This window comes from Annulohypoxylon truncatum, assembly GCF_022578515.1.
Source record: "Annulohypoxylon truncatum strain CBS 140777 unplaced genomic scaffold F4807scaffold_11, whole genome shotgun sequence".
NCBI classification, from domain to species: Eukaryota; Fungi; Ascomycota; class Sordariomycetes; order Xylariales; family Hypoxylaceae; genus Annulohypoxylon; species Annulohypoxylon truncatum.
The window spans coordinates 674795-689743 of record NW_025953797.1 but is presented as its reverse complement, the minus strand read 5'-3'; the positions used below and the strand labels follow the sequence as shown (position 1 = coordinate 689743).

Here is a 14949-nt window from a genome sequence, read left to right as displayed (position 1 = left end):
TCCAGGCCAAACCCAACCAATCAACGACGATCCAGAATTTAAACTTATCCTCCTTCTTACCCTCCTTCTTATCCCTCCTTCTTAACCTTCCTTCTTATTCGTCTTTCCTGGATTCATCCTTTTTATATTCTGCGTCGGATTGATCATCATGGCGTACTTCAAGCTACGCACCCCAAGACCTCCAGTAAAAACCAGACGGCCTCCAGTTCGCTCTAGCATACAAAGCACCTACTTCTATGACACCGACGATGGTGACGATCCCGACGGCGACTATGTACATGCATGCGTCTATGATGATGTACGAAATGAAGAGAGCATCAGAAAGGCCTGGCTGTTGAAAGCTCTGGCACTCTGCAGACATGTATGGCCATCCGCCAAACGCGACAAGTTCTCTGTTGACTACCTTGGTCATGGTGCATTCAACTCTGTTTTCAGCATTTCGAGAAAAGAAAGGAGTGGCCAAAGACACGAATATGTTTTACGGATTCCCGAAGCCGATCAGGACATAACTCGTACAGTTGGTATTCACAAGTATCTGACCAAGTACACGAACTTGAAGGTACCCCGCGTCATTACATGGGATGCTACTCCATCCAACCCTCTACAACACGTCTACATCATCCTTGAACGGGTACCTGGAAAGTGTCTCGAGGATGTCTGGCAAGATCTTCCTTATGGCCAAAAGTTAGTTCTGGCCCAGGAGATGGCCCAATTGTACCACAGTATCGAGTCTATCACAAACCCATTCGCCGGAGTCATCAAGGCTCACCGGCAGGAGGCAAAACATTGTGATGAAGCTATCGATCAAATTTTTGTGGAGGCTTTCGGAGCTGGAACAGCAGAATCACACGCCAATCCGGTCAATTGGGATACCCCTAAAGACGGCATTTTACCCATTCGACGTGACCACCCACACTCATCCGTGAGCGACATTATGCTTGCCATCTTCAAGCGGCGCATATATGAGAAAAAGAATCGGGAAATTACCAACGAATTTACGCTCCGGCGGTACGAGCTATGCCAAAGAATAGTTGAGGACATGGTGGATATGGGGCTATTCGATCCCCAGAAAGGTGCTGTGTGTCTATGTCACCCAGATTTATTCCCTCGGAATATTATGGTCGACTTTACTCCCAAAATAACCATCACCGGCATACTGGATTGGGACGATGCTATGTTCGCACCCAGATTCGCTGGTCGTGTACTTCCGCGATGGCTATGGCAATCGGTACCTGAGGGCGAGTCTGGATCCTATATTCATGACACAGAGCCATTAGATTCTAGAGAAAGCGAACCAGACTCGCCACAGAATGCAGAGATTAAAGCAGAGTTCGACTTTACCGTGGGAAAAGACTGGGTATCTGAAGCAACTAGCGAATGGCTTCGTCTAGCCAGAGCTTTACTCAGATTCAGTCGAGAGGGACTAATCCATACACCAACCTTCGAGAGCATCGCCATATGGAAGGATAAATGGGTTTCATTGTCCACAGATGCAGCCGAGAACCTTTACTTTTGGAGGGTGAAACGCAACTTGTCGATCTTTCAGGAGCCAGATGAACCCTTCTTCAACTGGAAAGACGACGAGGAAGTGTCCTACTGGGATGAAGCGGCGGAGTCACGGAACCGTTTCGCGAGAGACCTATTCAACGAACGCCTGCGCTGGATTATATCCATTCCCGCAATCCCTTCTCGTTCCGAAGAACAACAAATTGGCATAGATAGCTCGGCAAACTCGATTAGTGATGACGACCTAGTCCCATCTAGTGCGAACAGTGACCCTCCAATGCTTTTCAGTATGGAGGACTCGAGCATTCGCGAGAGAGTACATGCTGCCACTCGATTTTCGCTGCCTTGAAAGTCCCATTCATAGAGAGATCCCTCAACAATCACTCTACGATACCGGCCTAAGAGAAGAGTGGAATCATAATGAACACGGGATAGTTTCGTGAGAGCATCCCATGAATCATTTCTCAGTGACTACTAAGGTCCATCTGCCATGACGGCCAGGTTAGTCCAATATGTCTTGGTTTTCGTGAGCTTGCAATCATTGAGCTAACTTCATCTAGGTTTACCCGCTTGAGTGGCAAGATTCTACCAAGACTCGCGATGAGAACGTGCTAGTGGTTAGTCATTAGGGTATGATGGGTTTCGGGCAGAGATTACGGAAGGGTGCTTTGATTGGGGGCTTCTTATTTCCTTATTTCCTTACCTTTTTCTTTCCTTTTTTTCCTATGTTTTTCCTTTTCAGTTCGGCCGCCAAAATCCGAGACGGCTTTTCCTAATGATTTCTGAGGCGTCATATGACGAACGCCCATACGACACGAACGCAATGGAGATAGTCTGACCTGCTAAATTAATTCAGAGCCTCCGATTGCACGCATGAGGGATGACTTAAAAAACTGATGTGACTTGTACAGTAGATAACTACCATTTTTGTAAGGCAAGTGACTGTCCATTCTGTCCCTTCAAGTGCTATCTATATCACCTAACGCATTCCAACCTTCGTAAGAAATCAATATCTAATTAGACCATTTTCAAGGATGGGTAAGTACTCATCAGGTGCATTCAATCACATGTATACATGGCCATAGGTCATCGTAGTCTAGGAATGCTCAATTTATTCAAGCAATCTACACTCTAATTACTGTTATAGAACTAGCACAATTAACGAAGTGCCACGAACCTAGTTGATAAGTTATATTAGTCCTACGCATATTATATACCCTCATCAGATCTCCAATAGGAGCGGATCCCTTAAATAAGGGGTAGTTGGCGATACCCTGTGGGGCTTCCCATGGAATAATTACCTATTTAGTAAACTACGACAGCGCCCAGTAGGAGCATAGCGAATGCGATGCTGGGTTTCTCAACTTCCATGATATGCATTTCTATGGCGTCCTTGACACTACAGACTAGGCGTCCCAATTCCTCATCTGTCTCGACCGGGATACATCTGCACTTTTCCGTGTGACTTAAACCTATGGGCATTAAACCAGCACCTAGCTGGACGGCACACCCCGTGTCTGGTCTACAGACAGCGGGACCCTTGCGGAATTCAAGACTAGCTTTCTGCGTAGAGAGAGTCGACATCTTGAGTGCTTGCGTTTACCTAGGTTTACTGTGCAGGAGGGGTAAGAAACCTGATATCTACCGAGATAGACTCGAGAGCTTGATGAACCTTTGAGCCTGGCCGTTAGGAGCTGATTTATATCTGTTCATATTAGAAAGTAATTAGATACACAATGCATTATTGTTAATATACTAATGTCTTTATTATAAGTTTTAGACAAAGTAAAGATGGGACTTGTTTTACTTCTGTTTATCAACCAGAGTCTTTGTTCGCTTGGTCTTAGGTACATCATATATGTATTACCTGTTGCTAAAACACACGATCCGGCAACAATTAATTCTCGTCGCTACCCAGGATACCTTCAGGTTAAGTCGGTTCGCGTCGGGTCGGGTCGGAGATTGACATCATTTACTGAATGATTGTCTGCTATCCCCGGGCATCCAGCACTGTCCCCAGATCCCTACGTAAATCGTTCCCCGCAAACTACCTTCCCCGCTTCCCCGCTTCCCCGCTCTGATCTCCGTAAATGTACACCATAACTCACCTAGCCGGACTGCTGGAACCGATGCGGACAGGGTCGATTATAGAGTGCCCAGTGGTTTCCAAGAGGTTGCTTATATAATATCCGTAGTGGGGTTCTTCAGCGATGCCCGGACTGCCGGGGCATTTGTCCTTCCCCTCCGTAGACGTTCCGCATCAGGAAACCGGGTGAGCGAATTCTGGGAAAGCTCGATTGAAGGAGAATAGCGGCGTGGAGTAATTATGGAGAAGCGGTGGAGTAAGTGATGGGTAGCACCTAGACTTGCAGACTTGTAGCCACAAGTCGACGATGCCAATTTCCACATTATCGACTTCGTCCCCATCGCAGAACACAGAGATGTAACCTATCCGGCATCCTATAAATACCGGCCCGGTGCCGCCAATACCTGCGCACGGTCTTCAACAGACTCATTCTGCTATAACCGATAGGAGCTCGTTCCAAGATGGCATCTCTTTCAGCGGCTTTGGTTGTCCTTGTGACAGGTGCTCTCGCATCTCCTGCAACCAATTCTCAACAACTATCCACCCGCCAGGTTCCAGATCAAGCTCAAGTCATTGACTGGAAATCTATCAATGTTCTTCCAACTGTTCTCCCTCCCACTCAAGCGAACGCTTCTGCGGTATTATACCTGCCTCTTAACTCTTGATTAACTGTAGAAGCTAACTTTGCCGTAGTTCTTTTTTGTGCCGCCTGGGCTTGACTTGGAATCAATGAAGGATAAACCATTTCATATCTTTGATGATGAATTCTATGATGTGATTGGCTCCAACCCTACGTTGACGCTCATCGCCAGCTCTGGGAACGAGCTTCTATTTCATGAGGCCAACACCTGGTATCCGCCTACGGATGAGATGTTTTTCGTGCAGAATGCGGGAGCAAAGCCGGCTGGCACAGGCTTGAACAAGTCCAACGTCATTTCCAAAATTTCTCTCAGCGAAGCTGCGGCGGTGTCAAATCTCCGCAATGCGACGGGATCCGTCACTATCCAGACTCTCGACACCCCAGAAATTATCAATTCCAACGGTGCGCTATCCGATACCGTGATTTTTGTCCTAAATTTACTAACCTACCCTAGGCGGGACGAACTTCCAAGGCCAGATTGTGGTTACAACAGAAGGACAAGGCGATGACAAACCGGCACAATTGATGCTGATGAATCCAGTCGAACCTTACAATTCAACTAGTAAGTATCACAGACCATATTTTCATATGAACTGTTGATTAATACTTCTTACCCAGTACTTATCAACAACTTCTTCGGACGCCAGTTCAATTCCCTGAATGATGTGTCCGTAAACCCGCGCAATAAGGAGCTATATTTCACGGACACCCTGTATGGATACCTACAGGATTTCCGACCCGTTCCAGGCCTCCGGAACCAAGTATATAGATACAATTATGAGACGGGATCTATCGCAGCAGTCGCTGACGGATTCACTCTCCCTAATGGTACCGCATTGCCTATATTTCTCACACTATGTTTAAATAGTCTAACACGTATTCATCAGGAATTACATTTTCTCCTAACGGATCACATGCGTACATTACCGACACCGGTAACAGCCACGGCTTTTGGGGATGGAATTTCTCTAACCCTGCGAGCATGTGAGCAGCTGTCACTCATTAAACAGTCATGATAATCATCTAATTAGTTTATAGTTATCGCTTCGACGTTGAAGAAGACGGCACATTCGGTAACCGACACCTTTTCGCCTATGTTGACTCAGGTGCCCCAGACGGTACGTAGCGTAATACATACGAACTTTCCTCCTCCCCCTTAAATTATTTCAAAATTGACCAAATCTGTTTCATCATTAGGTATCCATTGCGACAGCAAAGGTAACGTTTGGGCGGGCTGTGGCGATGGCCTACAGGTGTTCAACCCGTCGGGCAAACTTATCGGAAAAGTCTTCCTCGGCAAGACTTCCGCCAACTTCAACTTTGCCGGCGACGGACGGATGGTCATATGCGCGGAAGACGAGCTCTACTATGCTACTCTCGCGGCTTCGGGGGGCGGGTACATTTCGTAGTCTTAACCCTAATGAAATACAGGAAAGTTTCTAGCTGAGAAAAAAGAAAAAAGGAATTTTCCAAAACAGCTTTGTTCAATAAGTTGGTACTGACTATGATTGATACCTAAACCTCTAAATACTACAATAATCACGCCTTCAATGAATCAACGTACTGCTTCACAATCGCATCCGCGCTCTCATCCTTGATCAGCCCCAGCCTCAGCGGCGTAGTCGTATCGAGGTCCGGCGCCCAGCTCCTCACTATCCTCTCCGTCTCCGGGTCGTTCTCCTCCTTGATATACTTCAACCTATCCTCGCCGCCGTACTTGGCCAGCGCGTCCATCAGCTCCTGGATGGAGACCGAGATCCCGGGGACATTGATATGGCGGATGTGGCGCGGCAGCTTCGCGCCGTCCATGTTCAGCACGCGCACCAGGTTCTCTTGCAGCGTGAGCGGCGAGCTCATGAACGACCGGAAGGACCGGTCGCGCAGCGGCACGACGCACGGCTGCCCCGCCATCGGCTCCCGCACGATGCCCGACAGGAACGAGGACGCGGCGTTGGTCGGCCGGCCCGCGCGCACGGATATCGTGGGAAAACGCAGGCTGATCACGTCTAGGAAACCCCGCCGGTGCAGGTCGTTTAGGAAGATCTCGGTCATCAGCTTGTGCGCGCCGTACGTGCCCTCGGGAGTAGGGGTTACGGCGTCGGAGATGGGGCCTGACGGGAGAGGTTGGCCGTAGACGGCTTGCGAGCTTGAGTAGATTGTTCGTACGCCTGGGTACGTTGATTTTAGCGCGAGGAGTAAGCCTCGCACGCTGTCGACGTTGACGCGGAGAGAGAGGTCCCAGTTCGCTTCGGAGCCGGCGGACATGCTGGAGGGGTTTTAGTAATCGTAAAAGTAGAAGCATGGGGGTGTTGGGGGAGTACCCCCTGAATAGTTGGAATAGGGGATGGGGCTGAGGGGTTCGTATCTGGAATCACCTACATGCCGTGGAAGATGAAGATAGCTGAGAGCGGTCTTGCGGCCTCGAGTAGCGACGAGACGAAAGCCGGGTCGCAGATATCGCCCGTCATGACAGTCGCATTCTGGGGATACTTGACGCCGGCCGGGACGGTGGCCTCGTTAAGGTCTGTGAGGATGAGCCTGTACTCCGGATCGTTGAGCAGGCGGGCCGCGAGGAGGGGGCCGATGAAGCCACCGGCTCCGGTGATGATGATGTTCTTCGGGATCGGCGCCATGGCTTCAGATGATTTGCTAGTTTAACTATTGCTCGCTTCTGATATTAGATTAAAGTTGGCCAGGCAAGGATTTATGGCGCCAGGCACGGGATCTACGGGTCTTAAATTGACTCGGCTAACTTCTTCGGCATAAACTGAAGCGTGGACGTCGGGGGAATTAGTCCATTAGCCAGCCGGCTTGCCTAGGTAGTATTCGTTAGTATCCGTTGGGGAACGAGGGGAGACTGCGGGGTCGCAGTTACAGTGTGGAGGAAGAGAAGTAACATAGGGAGATTCATGATCCACTCTCCGTACCGTACCTAGGCTTAGAGTGCGGAGTCCTGTGACGTCTTCCGTACACGATCCATACCATCCCGGCATGCCCCGGAACGCGGAACGGGTCGTCCGGCTGTCGAAGAGAGGGCATTCAGGGGCTCACTTCCATATCCCTAGAATAGAACTATCAACAAAGCCAATTCATTCAAATATTACTAGGATCAATTAATGATAATATTCACATATGATTGGTGAAGCTAGTTAAAAATAATAGCGATCACAGGTAATGAACCATTCTCTGAGTTACCCAGGATCTAGGCAATCAGAATTAAATTTATTATTCATGTATCACCATTATAACTCACTAAGAGTTTTCTATTGGTTCATACTACCTAGGCATGTCAACAAACCATTACTTCACGGAACATGTTTTTAGACTTTGTCAAAATGTCAAGAGCTTCGAGCGCTAGTGGTCATCTCAGGGGTAACTTATAAAGGTGACGTACAAGACACATACATATTATTCAATGATAATATATTAGATTTATATTTCTACTCCTTATAACCCTATGAGACCATTGCTGTTAAACCAATTCGCGCACCTATTTAATCCTCCTGGTATAACTCCTCAAATGAGTTTGCACCACGCAATGCTGGGGACTCACGTCTGACGAGATCATAATCCTCATGGTCCAGTGGATTGTCGGGAGAATTGTAATTGTAGAGGTCTTGGAGGTCTTCTTCTTCTAGTATGCCTTGGTCGTGGTTTGGCACCAACACGCCTGCAATTTCCCGGAAGTCACTGATGTTGTGTGGATCGTGCATAAACCGTTCCTTTGCAGCTATATAACGCGGCTTGGGAGGGGTGTGTTGCCAATAAACCCGGATGCCTAGCGAAGCTAACCGCCTAATCATACTGAGGAAGCAAACTGTCTGATGACGTCGCTCCTCCGTGGCAGGGTATTGCTTGGTTACAAGTCCCAGAGAGTTTCGCTCTACAAATGCCTTCCGTTTTACGTTGTACTTCAATCGGTGAGCTTGAGAAAGAAATTCTAGAAGCTCCCGGTTTAAAGGGGTGTAAACTAGCAGTTGAAATCGCCACGCTTGGCCAGCGAAATATTCACTGTTAGTGTATACGTATTTTTCAACGATTCTCTTGCGGTAGGGGATCAAATCATCTTCGACATAGTGGAGCAGTTGTACTAGAGCCTCAAGTTCAGCGTTGTCGAGGTTCCATTGTACGGAACCTGAGTCGACTTTGGGCGAGCATTTAAAAGCAGCGTTTATGTTTGAACGAGCATGACTATCAGAAAACAAGAAGTTCGCAGAACATGAGATTCTGTTCAGTGAGCGTGAGAATTCGAATGGCTCAACTGCGACTAATATGTATCGATCTCCATTTGGCGTAACGTGCGAAGGATGCGACTTCTTACCACCCATGAGAAGGTAGTCGAGGCCACAACGGTGACATCTATGAAAATGACTGCCAAAGTCACTCCCATCCTGTGGTTCCGAAAGGTCAGTCATATATTTCTTACGGTCCTCAGGGCTCAACCCATCGTGGAAACCCCTGATTTCAGCGGTCGCCTTAAAGCTCCCGAACACTGGTTCGACGCTGTGTGCCTGCTCGGAACAGGGGATTCGACTTCCAGGTTCAGGTAGTGGAATGAACCCGTCCTTGACAGAGTTGATGCTATGTAGACATACCACACAAGTTAAGAGCGAATGTTTCTCGCAATACAGCTGGCCTTGAAAAGCGTTTGAGGAAGCCATTTTGGGATCTAGTAAAAGGAGTTAGCTGAATAGGTATCGATAATGAATTTTTCGGTGTTCTTTGGTTATCGGAGAAATGCTTTCTCTGGTAGATGCGGATGAAAGAGTTGGAAACGACTCAAAAGCGTTATTGTGTATGATATATACGCCCATTTGAACAATGTCCGTTGTTGAATATTCAAGTTGCACAGAGACAATACCGCTGTTCCGGACATGTTTCCAATCAACACATGTATCTGCTAGAAGCCACCTTCCATAGCCAGTACTTATTCGCAGTTCGGCGACAGTTTCATTCCCATCGGTAATAGGAATGTGTAACAACCGCAGTTCTCCTTTCATGTTGATGGCTCGATAGATTCGATCACCAAGGTTCAACTCTCGGCTCCGAAAATCTGACTAGCTCCATTTAGTTTCTGTTCTACTTGGTATTTCCACGGTCGTACGCTGAGATGCGGCAGGCAAACATGAGAATATTGATATTTGAAATATTTCGATAGTCGAATTCAAGATGTATCAATGCCGTAGTCCTCTAGTTTAAGTAGTAAGTTTAGATAGGGCTGTCGCACAAGGACGAGATCTAGATGATTTCTAGGTACGTTGGTACCTAAGTCCTTGTATCAATCGCTTAGACGGAGAATTGTCAAAGAATTGCTCGATGAGATGACATAATTTGCAGATAGCTGATAGCACTAGCGTCATAATTTGCGGGTTGACAGGGTAATGGTGGGGCGAGTGTTCGCTTAAATCCCGGGGTACCCCTCGAGGCTGGCTCACGCTAAGCCTTAAACGATGATAACGTTTACGATCCCGATATTTACCTAACGCTGTTTGCTCTTCATTGGCCAATCAATTGCTTATCTTTTCCTACCTTATCTATATTAGCGGCGAGACCGAAGTCAACTTGGAAGGCTTTTAGGAATGTGCAATGTCTTAGCCACATGCACCCGGTAAGATGATGAGGTAGGCGGGTAGATACCTTTCTAGGTGGTTCAGGTGCCCAGTCAGTCAGGCGAGTGCCCGGCACCTAGGTGCCTAGTAGTGTGGGGGAGTCCTTGAGAGCTGGAAACGTACCTATTTCGTTGTTGGTCGCAAGGGTCCAAGGTTATCAGCCATGGCAGCACGAAAAGGATTAATATCGTTGACAAGCTTGAAGGATGTAATACTTTTCTCTTCCTTACTTCGATCTTGTTATCTTGGCTCAGAAAATTTTTCTTATTTGCTTCTAGTCCCTGCTAGATAGTCTTTTCCAATCTCCTAATATCGCTCGTTTACTTGTGGTTCGACTATCTAGAGTTTCGACGTAAGATGCTTGACGCCCGCAAGCCGAACTTAAATATCCTGTTTCTGGCCTAAGTACCTGTCCTGTTCGGCGGTCGCGTCATGAGCAGATCCTTCACACGTGTCTAAACCTTGGGAAGTTCTCATTACTCGAAAATTACCTAACAAGACGGAAACGGAAACTTATTCGACTCCTCCCCTAGGCCGAGTATTGGCCTCGTTTTCACCATGGAGAGGCTTCACAATTCAAAGCTTAGTTCATGGGCAGAAAAGATTGCCGTGGACAATGAAGATGGTCTCACCACGGCCCAGTTGATGGTATGGCTGAATCTGTCCACCCATCTCACTGGATTTAAACGATGCCACCGGTCGGTGGTTAATTGAAGCCATCACGAGACTAACTAATGTCAGTTAACAAATCATGATCTTAAGCCTGTCGAGCCTGAACGTCGCCAATGGGGGGCATGGAACTTTGTGGGCTTTTGGATTGCCGATTCCTTCAACATCAACACCTGGATGATTAGCTCGTCAATGATCGTAGGCGGGCTCTCTTGGTGGCAGTCGTGGCTTTGCGTGTGGATCGGGTACTCCATTGCTGGCTGCTTCATCTGTATGACCGGTCGCATTGGTGCGATGTACCATATTGGATTCCCAGTCGTGAACCGCTCGAGCTTTGGGATATGGGGCTGCCTTTGGCCCGTGTTCAATCGTGCCGCTATGGCTTGCATTTGGTACGGGGTTCAATCCTATATCGGTGGGGAATGTGTGTACCTGATGATCCGATCTATCTGGCTCAGTTGGGTAAGGTCAACGATCGACATGTGTGCGGGAAAGTCTCAAGTTATTAACATCGTTTAGGACCGCGATCGCATTCCAAACTCGTTTTCGCCTGACTCGGGGACCACTACCGCTGATTATGTTTCTTTTTTCATCTTCTGGCTCGTGTCTCTACCGGCCATTTGGTTTCCCGTGCACAAGATTCGACATCTTTTTACCGTCAAGGCCTACTTTGTACCCTGTGCCGGCGTCGCCTTCTTGATCTGGGCTTTAGTTCGCGCTGGCGGACCGGGCCCTATCGTTAGGAAAGGTGCGACGGTAGAGGGTACTGACCTTGCTTGGCAGTTCATCAAGGGGGTTATGAGTTCCATCGCGAACTTTGCAACTCTCATCGTCAACGACCCTGATTTCTCTCGTTTCTCAAGCAAGCCACGTGATGCACTTTGGTCACAGCTTTTCACAATTCCTATCGGGTTTGCTGTAACCTCCTTGATCGGTATACTGGTCTCATCTAGCTCGGTCATCATCTATCCCGGAACCGATCCAATCTGGGATCCCCTTAAGCTGTTGGAGAGGTTCATTGACGACGGTGGTTCTGGTCAGCGCTTTGGTGTATTCGTTATCGCCCTTGCTTTTGCGCTGGCTCAATTAGGAACAAACATTGCGGCCAACTCGGTTTCGGCCGGAACCGACATGACGGCTCTGCTCCCGCGATTCATTAACATTCGGCGTGGCGGTTATATATGTGCTCTTGTTGGCTTGGCCATGTGTCCCTACACCCTACTTACGTCGGCAAACCAATTCACAACATACCTCTCGTCTTATTCGGTCTTCCTCAGTTCAATCGCCGGCGTCATGTGCAGCGACTATTATTTCGTCCGCAAAGGCTACCTTGAAATCAGGGAGCTGTATGACGCTCGCAAGACCGGACCGTATTACTATGCCTATGGTTTCCACTGGAGAGCTTACGCAGCATATATCAGTGGTATCCTTATTAATGTGGTTGGTTTCGCTGGTGCCGTAAATGGCGGCAACGTCCCTATAGGGGCAACGTACATTTACAACTTCAATTTCTTCTGCGGCTTCATCATCTCCGCGGGAATGTACTGGATTTTGTGCAAGCTATCTCCCATCCCAGCTTGCAGCGATACTTGGATGGAAGTGGGCGATCAGATCGACGAAGTCAGACTGGCGTACGATCAAAGTAGCCAGCAAGAAGAAGAGTTTGAAGAGGACGCGGCTCTGGGTAATAAGTACGACAAGAACCACCAGAAAACGGTATAAAAATGAGGACGAGCTATTTTTTGTTAATTACTTAGATGTCAGGTATCACATTGACGTGTTTTTGGCATTGGGTTAGGTAGGTGTTCATTCACACGGCGGATCTGACACTGGCTTCAATGTTGTCATCATATCTAGGAATGGGTACTGTGTGTGTATATGATAAAAGTCTAGGTAATGAAAAATCAGGACATTCAATATCTAGGTATTATGGATGTCTTATTTTATTCGTTCTTGCTCATTAAAATACCTAGACGTAGATATGGACGGTACCTTCCTTGTAAGCACGGTTAGGTGCTAGGTATGTGCAAAGTGCACTTATGACGGGTACGGTACTTCAGGTGGTACAGCCTGATCTGTGCGCTCCTTCAACTAAAATTCACGCTTGGTCCAATCCTGTCATGATAACCCGCACTTCCCTCTAGGCAGGTGCGGTACAGTGCTACCTCACCCCTACAGAGCTCCTATTCTGCCTAGGTAGAACAGTGAAGAAGTAAACGGGGGCAAGGCACATCGATTAAACTTATTAAACCTAAACAACTTCCACCATCTCTTTCCCAGCCTTGGAAGCTTGATACCCATCTCAACGCTTGTCATTTATTCATCACTTCTCTTCTAATTCTCTTCTTTGACTTCATCCTTCCGATACCCCGATACCTATTTAACAGTAGGTATATTTCATTTCCAGTGGTTCACTGCCTGCCAAGTACCATTGAAGGTCTTTCCTCAGCTTTTATCGTCCAGTTAGGTAGGTACCCGACAGCCTTATACCTACTTTGTGAGAACCCTTTTGTGAATGACTGCTGACGCTTAGTTTCAAAGATATAATCGACGTCTATCTTGACCATGGATCCTCAACCTTCTGAGACGAAGGATCAATGCCATCTCCTGAAGATTCCGCCGGAAGTACTCCTTCAGATATCTTCCTACCTCCCCACCTCAGACTATGGAAGACTTCGTGGCGTCTGTCGGCAAATCGAGAAAGCTCTTTTCCAGGCTTTCGCTAGAGAGTTCTTCACGAAGCGCCAATTTATGCTCACCGAGTTCAGCCTTCAAGCACTTGTGGATATTTCTAAGTCTAGATTCGGATCTAGTCTCACGTATCTCATCATCAGTCTCGAACGGCCAAATACCTGGACTTTTCTTCATCACCAAGGAACCAACCTCGGGTTCCGGGACCTTGACGAGATGCTCAAATACAACAGGTTCTATGAAGAATGCATCGGCCATCAGACCTTAATAAGCTCCGGACACGATGTTGAGCTTCTTACTGAAGCTCTTCGCAACCTACCCAAGCTTCAGACAATTAGTCTACGAGATTTCAATTCTCCCGGTCGATACCGTGATGGAGATAATAATATCTGGCGCACTTATGGCGCCTCAACCTTCTCGGAAGTGACAAATTCTCACGTTGAGCAGCCACGATTCATCCGGCCCCCCAATGCACCCCAGGAGTTTCATTCAAGTTATGTCTCGCACACATTTCTAGCCATGCTGCGAGCTCTAGGGAAGGCGAAGGAGGTACACCAAGCCCCCGAGCTACAGGTGATCTTACGATCATGTTATCTTCCTCCGCTCGCCTTCAACATACCCCATTATCTAGTGCCAACTATCTCACCCGTCCTCAAGGATCTCAAGGTCCTATTTCTGGATCTAGGGCCCATCTCGTTTTCTAGGCTTACTATTAACAATGGGGGGCGATACGAAGGGTTTACTTATGCTGGTTATCTTCTGGCCAAATTCCTTTCAATGACGCCATCTCTGGAGCACCTGCGCCTTAATTTCCGGAATTGTAGCGTCACCGAAGCAAAGGGTATCCTTCAGTGGCTTGCTCACGTTCCCATATCCCCCGAAATTCCACGGACTCTTGCATTGCCGGCAGACGAGATATTCGAAATGGACGATGTGCAAGACCTTGGCAACATACAAGAGCGTTTCCCCAAGTTAGAAATACCGACACTCCCGCGTCTAGAGAAGCTAGATATTGGCTGGGTAACCGTTGGGCTACCTCTACTCCTTAGTATTTTCAAGAGATACAGATCAAGCCTGCGTTCGATCTCTTTGCACAGGGTTACTCTTGACAGCCTGCCGCCACACCAGACCTCGGGAAAAGTCAACCTCTGGTCAAAACTCTTCAGTCAAATCACGAAGCTTGGCCTCAAACTCGATGCCATACATATTTCTCATGTACGGCAGAAGTATAACTCCAGTCCCTATTCGGTGGAATTTAAAAGTACCAATCAGGGCCGAGTTGAGAATTCGCCTTGTAAAGGTTGGTCCGGATTTGATTGTACGTACACCCTTTCTTTTTTGATAAATCTTCTCGGTATTCATACTTTAATGGCTTTATCCATGAAAGACTTTTCACCCGCAAACAAAGTGCTGACATATCACAGTGGAACGTGCTTCACAAGAATTCGTCGAATCAATGATTATCAATTGGCCCGACGACGAGGAAATGGAAGACGACGACATGAGTTCAGAATCAGATGGTAATGTGTTACCCCTTTAAGCATCCTTGTCACTCAAAAATATTACTTCGTCACTAATTCTTTGCAAAGGCAATTCAGGATGGGAAGATGACATGGACGATGAGGATGACGTGATCAATTAAGCTGTTCTCTGTAGTAATCAATATATACTGCAGAAATTCACCATAAAGTTGAGAGGGAAGCCTCGAAATAAATCGTATCGTCATATGCGTAAGTAACCATTCAATC

At 47.5% G+C, this 14949-nt stretch overlaps 6 protein-coding genes across 6 annotated transcripts; 4 read left to right on the top strand and 2 right to left on the bottom strand.

Moving 5' to 3' along the window:
* Window positions 1-79: 79 nt before the first annotated feature.
* F4807DRAFT_421190 (kinase-like domain-containing protein) lies at window positions 80-2380 on the top strand. Its single transcript, XM_047997567.1, has 2 exons — window positions 80-2007; window positions 2067-2380. Exon 1 carries the CDS (start codon window positions 149-151, stop codon window positions 1853-1855), a length of 1707 nt encoding a protein of 568 aa, XP_047855523.1. The 5' UTR covers window positions 80-148; the 3' UTR covers window positions 1856-2007; window positions 2067-2380.
* Window positions 2381-3935: 1555 nt separating this feature from the next.
* Window positions 3936-5706, top strand: F4807DRAFT_46813 (calcium-dependent phosphotriesterase). Its single transcript, XM_048002572.1, has 7 exons — window positions 3936-4230; window positions 4286-4634; window positions 4687-4794; window positions 4851-5060; window positions 5120-5216; window positions 5271-5350; window positions 5430-5706. The coding sequence occupies exons 1-7, from the start codon at window positions 4054-4056 to the stop codon at window positions 5639-5641; spliced, it is 1233 nt and encodes a 410-aa protein (XP_047855522.1). The 5' UTR covers window positions 3936-4053; the 3' UTR covers window positions 5642-5706.
* Window positions 5707-5723: 17 nt separating this feature from the next.
* Window positions 5724-6947, bottom strand: F4807DRAFT_46829 (NAD(P)-binding protein). Its single transcript, XM_048002586.1, has 2 exons — window positions 6612-6947; window positions 5724-6498 (listed from the first exon to the last, which is right to left on the bottom strand). Exons 1-2 carry the CDS (start codon window positions 6863-6865, stop codon window positions 5772-5774), a joined length of 981 nt encoding a protein of 326 aa, XP_047855521.1. The 5' UTR covers window positions 6866-6947; the 3' UTR covers window positions 5724-5771.
* Window positions 6948-7671: 724 nt separating this feature from the next.
* On the bottom strand, window positions 7672-9475 carry F4807DRAFT_421185 (uncharacterized protein). Its single transcript, XM_047997566.1, has one exon. It carries the CDS (start codon window positions 8891-8893, stop codon window positions 7727-7729), a length of 1167 nt encoding a protein of 388 aa, XP_047855520.1. The 5' UTR covers window positions 8894-9475; the 3' UTR covers window positions 7672-7726.
* Window positions 9476-9690: 215 nt separating this feature from the next.
* Window positions 9691-12594, top strand: F4807DRAFT_421183 (permease for cytosine/purines, uracil, thiamine, allantoin-domain-containing protein). Its single transcript, XM_047997565.1, has 3 exons — window positions 9691-10489; window positions 10583-10972; window positions 11030-12594. The coding sequence occupies exons 1-3, from the start codon at window positions 10400-10402 to the stop codon at window positions 12230-12232; spliced, it is 1683 nt and encodes a 560-aa protein (XP_047855519.1). The 5' UTR covers window positions 9691-10399; the 3' UTR covers window positions 12233-12594.
* A 481-nt stretch (window positions 12595-13075) lies between these two features.
* On the top strand, window positions 13076-14843 carry F4807DRAFT_459228 (uncharacterized protein; the record flags this gene model as incomplete). The annotated part of the gene is made up of 3 exons (XM_048001326.1): window positions 13076-14519; window positions 14626-14721; window positions 14791-14843. The coding sequence occupies 3 exons, from the start codon at window positions 13076-13078 to the stop codon at window positions 14841-14843; spliced, it is 1593 nt and encodes a 530-aa protein (XP_047855518.1).
* Between the last annotated feature and the right edge of the window lie 106 nt (window positions 14844-14949).